Here is a 12,236-nt window from a genome sequence, read left to right on the forward strand (position 1 = left end):
GATTCTCTTTGACAAATTTGGGTGGAAGTGAGATCTTTTGTTATTAAGGCATGTGTGCCAATTAGTGCACTCAAAGAGCCAGCCCCAAGCTTCAATCACTTTTAAAGCTTTGAGGGAAGAAAACTTCAAATCCTCTTTTGTTCAATATTTAGGAAGAGCTCACTTAGTTTAAATACATAAAACAATGAAACAGATAAGGCTAACCTGATAAACTGATCCATATTTCTGGATACTCCTAATATTTGTTCTTAGATTAAGCCAGACAAGCTGAAAGCCCATCTATGCCTGTTCTCCAAGTCTTATACCATTTCTTTGGACCTCTGTCATTAACCAATGTTGAGAAATCCCAGAAAAATTACATAAGTCATAAAATAGAGTCCTATTAAATGGACTGTTTCATTTACAAGAAGGAAGCTATTTCCTTTCTTATTGGATTGGTTTCTAGAATAACTGAGAATTAAATGTGGAACAAATTCTCTCTGGGACAAGGTAAGTTAAAAAGCAAACACCAGGCCTTGGAGGAGCAATATGGTGGAGGAGTAGGAGACCTAAGTCCCAGGAATTCAGCTAGGTAGGGATCAAACCATTCCGAACACCTACAAACTCAACAGAAGATCAAAGAAAGAGTAGCAGCAACTCTCTGAACAGAAAAGCGACCACTTTCTGGAAGGTAGGACATGTGGAGAAGTGAATCTGAGGCGATATATGGGAAGATAGACTGCGGGGAGAGGGAGCCTCCATCAGCCGCTACTGGCAAGTGATAGAGCAGTGGAGCACAAAATCAGAACTTTGAGAAGTCGGCTCCACTGAGGGACATCGCAGCAGTGGCTAAGCGGTGGGTGGAACCGTCCCTGGGATGGTGTGGTCTCAGGACCCTGGGGGTCACAGGAAGACCAGGGGTACCTGAGTGTGGCAGAGCTCCCAGGTAGTGGAGCAGGGAAGCCAGCTGCAAAGATGGAGCCAAGGAGTGGGCTCTCAGCTCCGGGTTGCCATAAACCATGATCCGTGGCACAGTCGGGCCACTGTTCTTCCAGCAGGGACCCAGCAAGCGGCAGATCCAGGGAGACTCCCTTTCCTCCTCCAGGAGGAGCAGCATGAGAGCACACTGCAGGGATCTACTGGGGTTGAGATTCCAAACAGGGTCATGTGCCAGAGATAGAAATGCTTGGTCACAGGCCAGGTGAGCATGGAGTGCGGCCAGAGACCAGGGAGAGAGGAGTGATTGACTGCTTTCCTCTGGGGGCTCACTGAGGAGTGGGACCCCGAGTTCTCGGCTCCTCCAAGGCAGAGACTGGGAGGCTGCCATTTTCACTCTTGTCCTCCAAAGCTGAATGGAAAGCTTGCAGGTAACAAAAGCTACCGAGAGCAAACCCAAGCAGATTACTTAGCCAGGCCCCCAGCAAGGGAGGGGTAATTCTGCCTCCGGCAAAGACATTTGAGAACCACTGCAACAGGCCCCTCCCCCAGAAGATCAGCAAGAACAGCCAGCCAAGACCAAGTTTACCAATCAATGAGAACAGCAGAATTCCAGCAGTAGGGTAATACAGCACATAGAATTCATGGCTTTTTTCCCCATGATTCTTTAGTCTTTCAAAGTTAATTTTTTTAATTTTATTTTTTTTCCTTCTCTATTTTTTTTGAATTTTTCTTTTTCCCTTTTTCAACCAACATCTTATCAATCCGTTTTTATAAAAAAAATCTTTTTTCATTTTTTCATTTTTATTTTCATTTTCCATTTTCATTTTTCATTTCATATTCTGTCCCTTCATTATAGTTAACCCTATTTTTGGTATATATATATAAGTTGATCTCACTTTAAATTTTAGGATACAGTTTCTTCTAACAGACCAAAATATACCCTAAATCTCTAGTGTATGGCTTTGTTCTAGTCTCCTGCCTGATCACATTCTCTCCCTTTTTTTTTAAATTTCTCTTCTTTCTTTTTTCAACCAACTTCTTATCAATTCCTTTATAAAGTCTTTTATAATTTTCATCTTTACATTCATAATCCATCCCTTCATTGTATTTACCCTTATTTTTGTATATATATAAGTTTTTCTTTCCTTAAAATTTTGGGAGGAAGTTTCTTTTTTTTTTTTAAACATTTTATTTATTCATCTGAGACACAGAGATACAGAGAGAGAGAGAGCATGAGCAGGGAGAGAGGCAGAGGGAGAGGGAGAAGCAGGCTCCTCCCTGAGCCAGGAGCCCAATGTGGGGCTCGATCCCAGGACCCTGGGATCATGACCGGACCCGAAGGCAGACGCTTAAGCATTTGGGCCACCCAGGCGCCCCAAGGGAGGCAGTTTCTTCTAACAGACCAAAATACGCCCAAAATCTAGTGTGTGGCACTGATCTATTCACCAGCCTGATCATGCTTGATCATATTTATTTTTTTCTTTTTTGTTTCTTTCCTGTTATTTTCCCCTGGTTTCAGGTATCTTCTGATTTGTTTAATGTATATTTTTCTGGGGTTGTTGCTACCCTGTTAGCATTTTGTTCTCTCATTCATCTGTTCTCCTCTGGACAAAATGACAAGATGGCAAAACTCACCTCAAAAAAAAGAACAAGAGGCAGTACCGACTTCCAGAGACCTAATCAATATGTTGGAACTAGAGTTCAGAATGACGATTATAAAGATACTAGATGGGCTTGAAAATAGCATGGAAGATACTAGAGAAACCCTTTCTGGAGAAATAAGAGAACTAAAATCTAACCAAGTCGAAATCAAAAAGGCTATTAATGAGATGCAATAAAAAATGGAGGCTCTAACTGCTAGGATAAATGAGGCAGAAGAGAGAATTAGTGATATAGAAGACCAAATGATGGAGGACAAAGAAGCTGAGAAAAGGAGAGATAAACAACTACTGGATCATGAGGGCAGAATGTGAGAGATAAGTGATACCATAAGAAGAAACAGTATTAGAATAATTGGGATCCCAGAAGAAGAAGAAAGAGAGGAGCAGAAGGTATATTGGGGCAAATTATAGCAGAGAACTTCCCTAATTTGGGGAAGGAAATGGGCATCAAAATCTAGGAGGCACAGAGAACCCCCCTCAAAATCAATAAAAATAGGTCAACACCCTGACATCTAATAGTAAAATTTATGAGTCTCAGAGACAAAGAGAAAATCCTGAAAGCAGCTCAGGACAAGAGGTCTGTAACCTACAATGGTAGAAACATTAGACTGGCAACAGACCTATCCACAGAGACCTGGCAGGCCAGAAAGGACTGGCATGATATCTTCAGAGCACTAAACGAGAAAAATATGCAGCCAAGGATACCATATCCAGCTAGGCTGTCACTAAAAATAGAAGGACAGATAAAAAAATTCCAGGACAAATAAAAACTAAAAGAATTTGCAAACACGAAACCAGCCCTACAAGAAATATTGAAAGGGGTCCTCTAAGTAAAGAGAGAACCTAAAAGTAACACAGACCAGAAAGGAACACAGACAATATACAGTAATAGTCACCTTACAGGCAATACAATGGCACTAAATTCATGTCTTTCAATAGTTACCCTGAATGTAAATGGGCTAAATGCCCCAATCAAAAGACACAGGCTATCGGATTGGATAAAAAAAACAAGACCCATCGATATGCTGCCTGCAAGAGACGCATTTTAGACCCAAAGACACCTCCAGATTGAACGTGAGGGGCAGAAAACATTTTACCATGCTAATGTACACCAAAAGAAAGCTGGGGGGGGGGGCAATCCTTAGATCAGACTAATTAGATTTTAAACCAAAGACTATAATAAGAGATGAGGAAGGACACTATATCCTATTTAAAGGGTCTATCCAACAAGAAGATCTAACAATTGTAAATATCTATGGCCCTAACATGGGAGCAGCCAATTATATAAGGCAATTAATAACAAAATCAAAGAAACACATCAACAACAATACAATAATAGTAGGGGACTTTAACACCCTCCTGACTGAAATGGACAGATCATCTGAGAAAAAGATCAACGAGGAAATAAAGACTTTAAATGACACATTGGACCAAATGGACTTCACAGATATATTCAGAACATTCCATCCCAAAGCAACAGAATACACATTCTTCTCTAGTGCCCATGGAACATTCTCCAGAATAGATCACATCCTAGGTCACAAATCAGGTCTCAACTGGTACCAAAAGACTGGGATCATTCCCTGCATATTTTTGGACCACAATCCTTTGAAACTAGAACTCAATCACAAGAGGAAAGTCGGAAAGAACTCAAATACATGGAGGCTAAAGAGCATCCAAATGAATGGGTCAACCAGGCAACTAAAGAAGAAATTTAAAAATTCATGGAAACCAATGAAAATGAAAACACAACTGTTCAAAATCTTTGGGATGCAGCAAAGGCAGTCCTGAGAGGAAAGTATATAGCAATACAAGCCTTTCTCAAGAAACAAGAAAGGTCTCAAATACACAAGCTAACCCTACACCTAAAGGAGCTAGAGAAAGAACAGCAAATAAAGCCTAAACCCAGCAGGAGAAGAGAAATAATAAAGATCAGAGCAGAAATCAATGAAATAGAAACCAAAAGAACAGTAGAACAGATCAACGAAACTAGGAGCTGGTTCTTTGAAAGAATTAATAAGATTGATAAACCCCTGGCCAGACTTATCAAAAAGAAAAGAGAAATGATCCAAATAAATAAAATCATGATAGAAAGAGGAGAGATCACAACCAACACCAAAGAAATACAAACAATTATAAGAATATATTATGAGCAACTCTATGCCAGCAAATTAGATAATCTGGAAAAAAATGGATGCATTCCTAGTGATGTATCAACTAACAAAACTGAACCAGGAAAATATAGGAAACCTGAACAGACCTATAACCACTAAGGAAATTGAAGCAGTCACCAAAACTCTCCCCAAAAAAGAGCCCAGTGCCAGATGGATTCCCAGGGGAATTCTACCAAACATTTAAAGAACAATTAATACCTATTCTTCTGAAACTGTTCCAAAAACTAGAAATGGAAGGAAAACTTCCAAACTCATTTTATGAGGCCACCATTACCTTGATCCCAAAATCAGACAAAGACCCCATCAAAAAGGAAAATTACAGACCAATATCCCTAATGAACATGGATGCAAAAATTCTCACCAAAATACTAGCCAATAGGATCCAACAGTACATTAAAAGGATTATTCACCACGACCTAGTGGGATTTATTCCTGTGCTGCAAGGTTGGTTCAACATCCGCAAATCAATCAATGTGATACAATACATTAATAAAAGAAAGAACAAGAACCATATGATCCTCTCTATAGATGCAGAAAAAGCATTTGACAAAGTACAGCATCCTTTCTTGATCAAAACTCTTCAAAGTATGGGGATATAAGGTACATACCTCGATATCATAAAAGCCATCTATGAAAAACCCACAGTGAATATCATTCTCAATGGGAAAAAACTGAGAGCTTTCCCCCTAAGGTCAGGTATGCGGCAGGGATGTCCACTATCACCACTGCTATTCAACATAGTACTAGAAGTGCTAGCCACAGCAATAACAACAAAAAGAAATAAAAGGCATCAGAATCGGCAAAGAAGAAGTCAAACTGTCACTCTTTGCGGACAATACGATACTTTATGTGGAAAACCCAAAAGACTCCACCCCAAAACTGCTAGAACTCACACAGGAATTCAGTAAAGTGGCAGGATATAAAATCAATGCACAGAAATCAGTGGCATTCCTATACACCAACAACAAGACAGAAGAAAGAGAAATTAAGGAGTTGATCCCATTTACAATTGCACCCAAAACCATAAGATACCTAGGAATAAATGTAACCAAAGAGGCAAAGAATCTGTACTCAGGAAAGTATAAAATACTCATGAAAGAATTTGAGGAAGACACAAAAAAATGGAAAAAATGTTCCATGCTCATGGATTGGAAGAACAAATATTATGAAAATCTCAAAGCTACCTAGAGCCATCTACACATTTAATGCAATCCATATTAAAATACCATCAACTTTTTTCAAAGAAATGGAACAAATAATCCTAAAATTTGTATGGAACCAGAAAAGACCCCGAACAGCCAGAGGAATGTTGAAAAAGAAAAGCAAAGCTGGCGGCATCACAATTCCAGACTTCAAGCTCTATTACAAAGCTGTAATAATCAAGACAGTATGGTACTGGCACAAAAACAGACACATAGGTCAATGGAACAGAATAGAGAGCCCAGAAATGGACCCTCAACTCTATGGTCAACTAATCTTCGACAAAGCAGGAAAGAATGTCCAGTGGAAAAAAGACAGTCTCTTCAAAAAATGGTGTCAGGAAAATTGGACAACCACATGCAGAAGAATGAAACTGGACCATTTCCTTATACCACACACAAAAATAGACTCCAAATGGTTGAAAGACCTCAGCGTGAGACAGGAGTCCATCAAAATCCTAAAGGAGAACACAGGTAGCAACCTCTTCGACCTCAGCCGCTGCAACTTCTTCCTAGAAACATCGCCAAAGGCAAGGGAAGCCAGGGCAAAAATGAACTATTGGGACTTCATCAAGATAAAAAGCTTTTGCACAGCACAGGAAACAGTCAACAAAACCAAAAGACAACCAACAGAATGGGAGAAGATATTTGCAAATGACATATCACATAAAGGGCTAGTATCCAAAATCTATAAAGAACTTATCAAACTCAACACCCAAAGAGCAAATAATCCAATCAAGAAATGGGCAGAAGACATGAACAGACATTTTTCCAAAGAAGACATCCAAATGGCCAACAGACACATGAAAAAGTGCTCAACATCGCTTGGCATCAGGGAAATCCAAATCAAAAGCTCAATGAGATACCACCTCACACAACTCAGAATGGCTAAAATTAATAACAGGAAATGACAGATGTTGGTGGGAATGCGGAGAAAGGGGAACCCTCCTCCACTGTTGGTGGGAATGCAAGCTGGTGCAGCCACTCTGGAAAACAGTATGGAGTGTCCTCAAAATCTGAAAATAGAGCTACTGTACGACCCAGCAATTGTACTACTGTGTATTTACCCCAAGGATACAAACGTAGTGATCCAAAGAGGTACATGCACCCCAAAGTTTATAGCAGCAATGTCCACAATAGCCAAATTATGGAAAGAGTCAAGATGTCCATCAACAGATGCATGGATAAAGAAGATGTGGTATATATATAGAATGGAATATTATGCAGCCATCAAAAGAACGTAATGTTGTCATTTGCAATGACATGGATGGAACTAGAGGGTATTATGCTAAGCAAAATAAGTCAATCAGGAAAGACATGTATTATATGATCTCACTGATATGAGGAATTCTTAATCCCAGGAAACAAACTGAGTGTTGCTGGAGTGGTGGGGGTGGGGAGGGATGGTGTGGCTGGGTGATAGACATTGGGGAGGGTATGTGCTATTGTGAGAGCTGTGAATTGTGTAAGACTGATTAATCACAGACCTGTATCTCTGAAACAAATAATGCATTATATGTTTTAAAAAAGAGAGAGAAAGAGAAGATAGTAGGAAGGGAAAAATGAAGGGGGGAAATCAGAGGGGGAGATGAACCATGAGAGACTATGGACTCTGAGAAACAAACTGAGGGTTCTAGAGGGGAGGGAGTGGGGGGATGTGTTAGCCTGGTGTTGGGTATTAAAGAGGGCACATATTGAATGGAGCACTGGGTGTTATACGCAAACAATGAATCATGGAACACCACAGCAAAAAATAATGATGTAATATATGATGATTAACATAGCATAATAAAATAAAATGAAGAAAAAACAAACACTATATATGTGGTTTGTTAGTGTTACAGAAACTAAACAAATGCATTCTGTGTACTTTTTTTACTCTGAATTCATCCTAACTCTCATGTTATCATTTTACCTTTGCCCTGATTTTTCATCTACTAATCTTGCTAAAACTATTAACTTCTTTTGCTGTATATATTTTATTTTATTTTTTTCAAGATTATTCATTTATTTATTTGAGAGAGAGAGAGAAAGTGAGTGCAGAGGGAGAGGGAGAAGCAGGCTCCCCACTGAGCAGGGAGCTGATGCTAGGTGGGGCTCCATCGCAGAACCCAGTGATCATGAACTGAGCTGAAGGGAGATGCTTAACCGACTGAGCCACCTACGTGCCCCTGAATATATTTTAAATATTATCTTAATTCTGTTTTCATTTTGCAAACAGAGCAGGTTACATATAAGAAAACAATTATAAAATAATGGATATATCAAATAGAAGGCAGAATGGCAATTCTATTTTTAAAGTTGATGGGTACTATAACCTTTCAGATATGCAAAATAAGTCAGTTACTTTAGAGACAAGACAACTGATCATTTACATACTTGCTGGAAGCCTAGAGGAAACCTATCAAAGGTCTGTCACTGGCAAATCCTAGAGTGCTTCTCACTCTGGGCATAAAGGAAAGCTCTCCTTTCCAAGTTTGTATATTTTAAATATGACCAAGAATTGTTTTTAGTATATATGAAAAACAAATCCCCAGTCTAGATTTCACTGCTTACTTTATTGCATCACTTTATTCACTACCAAAAAAGACCCACAAGAAACAAAAACACACCCAAATTTCATATGCTTTACTACCCAAAAATAACACTAGAGCAATTTTCCAAATCCAATTAAAGATTTTACTGTAGTGAAACCAACATTCATACTGGAAGATTAGACAAACATCTGCTTAGTAAACTAACCATGTTATAAGAGGCATTTACTGTTGATAGTTATAGTTAGTTACATAACTAACTATAGTTAGTTATATTTATAGTTATAGTTAGTTACTAACTATACTAACTATAGTAACTAACTATAGTTAGTTAGTAACTATAACTATAGATAGTTATAGTTAGTAACTATATAGATAGTTGCGGGATATAATTTGACATCTGAATCTGCATAATTCTCTAGTAGAGATATTTTATCTTATACATGAGAGGTTTTAGGACAGTTGACTAATCCCAAGCTACTGTGATATCAGCCAGTATGTATAAAAGAGCTTAAAAAACAAAGTCCAAAGACTTGAGTCCAAATCTAGACTTTATGCATATTAAGTATACTGGCTCATACTAACCATTTAACTACCAACATCCATGTCTTGCTTCATCTGTAATATATGGGAGAATAATAATTGCTGCTTTGCAGTATGCTCTTAGGTTGGAATAGTGCAGAAGCAACATTAAAAGATTTCACTGCTATGAATTATTTCATTTGATCAATTTAGTATTATCTTTTGAGTCAGGCAATGCTTTGTTCTGGAATGAATACTTAACATCGTTAGGTGAAATATCCATCCCTCTGCTATTTCTTGCTGCAAGTCATTGATCAAGTTACTCAATCTTTCTAAGACTCCGTTTCTTCATCTCTGAAGTGGAGATAGTCTCTACTTCATGGGGTCGCAGTCATGATTAAATAAGATCAAATGTGTAAGGCATCTCCTGGAAGATGCCAGCTAAACAGTCAATCTTTTTTTCTCTTTTTTCAATGGGTTGATTGTATGTTTGAGATGCTCAATCATTGACTCTCAGTTTATTCCTTCATTTCAGTACGAAACAGAGATATCTATCTCAATAACCAACAGTCATTATAGCAAACAGAATTGTATCCATTTGAAAGTAATCACAGAACTTCAAACGATGTGTTTTGAAGAGCATCAGTATTTGCATTACTTTTCCTTTAAGACAATTAATTAAAAGCAAATGTCAGATTTTTATCAGAAAATTACATCAAGGTGACTTCTCTGGCTCATTTTAACTGTGTGACAATAACACTTTGATTTAAAAAAAAAAAAGGAGCATCTGAGTGTCTCAGTGGATTAAGGGTCCGACTCCTGATTTTGGCTGCGGTCACCATCTCAGGGTCCTGGGATCTAGCTCTGAGTCAGGCTCTGCCCTCAGTGGGGAGTCTGCTTGAGGATTTCTGTTCCTTTCCCTCTGCCCCTCCCCTGCTTGTGCTTACTCTCTCCCCCCAGAAAAACCAACCAAATTAAAAAAAAAATGCTTTAAATGCAAATGTAATAAAGAAACCAGGAATTTAAGTAAGTTAAAGATTACCTGTTTCAAAATGCCTGCTGCCATTTCATGGCTACAGTCAAAGATTACATGGAACTCCTTGCCTCTTTTCATTTCCTTTAGTAAGGGTTTTGCATCCTTTGTATCAGCAGGTAGTTGACGGATTTTAAGCCTAAGATTATACCTTGATGGAGCTTTGATGAGCTCCTGCAATCGAATGAGACCTATAATGAAAAAGGGGGAGGAAAAGAATATTAGAGAAAAAACAGAGTAGGTCATAAAATCATAGAACATATTCACTTCAACGCCTGATTTTCTTGACCATGTATATGTGCATTTCATGGTGTGACCACTGAAATTCCTACTTCCTAACTCCACATCACCAGTTATTTTTGTTAAAATGATCATTTCTCAAAATTCTTTAAGAAATTCTTTTACAAATTATGAAAGACATACATGATTATAAGTTGATGTGAATAATTTAAATAAACAAAAGGATATAGAGCAAAATAATCTCCCTCTGTACCCCAATTCTGCTCCCAAAGGGTTGTCACAGTTAATAGCTTACAAATATTATTCCTCCATACATTTTCTATGCATTTCCACATATATACATAGAGTTTTGTTTTGTTTTGTATTTTACAAGAATAGTGGCTTGTGACATTGTCTTAAAAGTTGTTGTAAGTCAGTAAGTATTGTTCTAGTTCATCCATTCCACACTGTATTTTATAGCGGATGTAATTTATGTTATTATTCTCTGGTGTTAGAAACTCTGGTTACTTTTTTGTTTTTGTTTACAAGTAATGGGCTAGTAATTTGGTATATACGTAAGAGTAAGGTAACTTTCTTTAATAAAATAGACTCTAAGTAGTAGCCTGAACCATAATTAAATTAAATAAATAAAACTTTTTTGTATTATATGCTAGATATAACATTAACTTCAGAAATAAATACAACCACACACATTATTAGTAAAGCAAATATTTTCCTAGAGAAGTAGCTCCCAAGTATGTGTTTCAAAAAATATATCAAATTAGTAGATACATATTTAATATATCACAGAACTGTAAGATAGTTTTAAATAACAGAGACAAATCATCAAATTTATTCTTTTATACAAACTTCAAGTAATGAAACCCCTTCAAGAACTCATATAAAAGACCCAATATATAAAAAATGTGATAAGAAAAAAAGGATCATCCAATTCTATCCTAGCTTGAATCAGATTAAGCAATTTCCTTGTCTCCTACTACTCTTCTTTCTTATTTACCTTTTATTCCATCTCATCTCTGTATTTCTCTCAATTTCTATCTTCCCTGAAGAACTACCTTCATAAATATTAGTAGAACAAATAATAATAAAGGAATATATTTGTAAATAACTAATCTGGAGCTTTCTCTTTGCGAATGTGTGTGTGTGTGTGTGTGTGTGTGTGTGTGTGTGTGTGTGTTACTTTACTTGGAAACTGGAATAACAGGAATAAAAATATATCTTATTATGAGTAAAAAAACTGTGTATTAAAATAATGTATGATCCAGAGAGTAAAATCTAATTCTAGGACTTTTTTTCATTCATTTTTTAAATAAATAGACCTTCATACATATAATGGTACACTTCAACATGCTGCAACATAGTTAATAAAATTAACATGAAAAGTTTTCAGTATTTTCATCCTCAAATGAGACAGTTTAAAAAATATGTAAATTCACAAATATACCTAGTATCTTTTGCTTTTAAAATATTGTTCCATAAAACGTATTTAAGTTATTTGAGAATTTTGCCATTTAAAATTCTATAAATAATATTACATAAATTACACAGTATACTACAATTGTCTCATTTTGTTTTATAAATTTAAATATTTACTAACTATAGTAAAATAAATATTACATAATTAACTGATATTAAATGTACCCATTAAACATAATACAATTCAGTCTAGATAATTAACATGTATATAATGAGTACAGATGTTAACAAGCTAAACAAACATGAAAACAAATATTTGAATTTGTAATACCTGTAGTAGTTTAACACTAAACTTAGAAAAATCCTCCAAAACTTGTATAAAAGCCTATCTATTTATTTGCACATGGGAATGCATTGTTTAACTACTTCTTATAAATAAACCAGAATATAATTGCAGTAAGGCAATGGCTCCCAAACTTTGTAAGGTATGACAGTAATCTATAAAGCTGGTTATAATCTAAATAGCTGAATCAGAAACT

The 12,236-nt window shown here is 36.8% G+C and overlaps 1 protein-coding gene across 1 annotated transcript in view; it reads right to left on the reverse strand.

The window, feature by feature from the left end:
* The window catches only part of GRIK2 (glutamate ionotropic receptor kainate type subunit 2), a 676,248-nt gene that overhangs the window by 378,510 nt on the left and 285,502 nt on the right, over positions 1–12,236 (reverse strand). The window contains 1 exon segment of the mRNA XM_027602788.2: positions 10,051–10,232. Within this exon segment, the coding sequence (XP_027458589.2) occupies positions 10,051–10,232 (182 nt within the window).

The sequence above is a fragment of the Zalophus californianus genome, chromosome 7 (genome assembly GCF_009762305.2).
Source record: "Zalophus californianus isolate mZalCal1 chromosome 7, mZalCal1.pri.v2, whole genome shotgun sequence".
NCBI lineage: Eukaryota > Metazoa > Chordata > Mammalia > Carnivora > Otariidae > Zalophus > Zalophus californianus.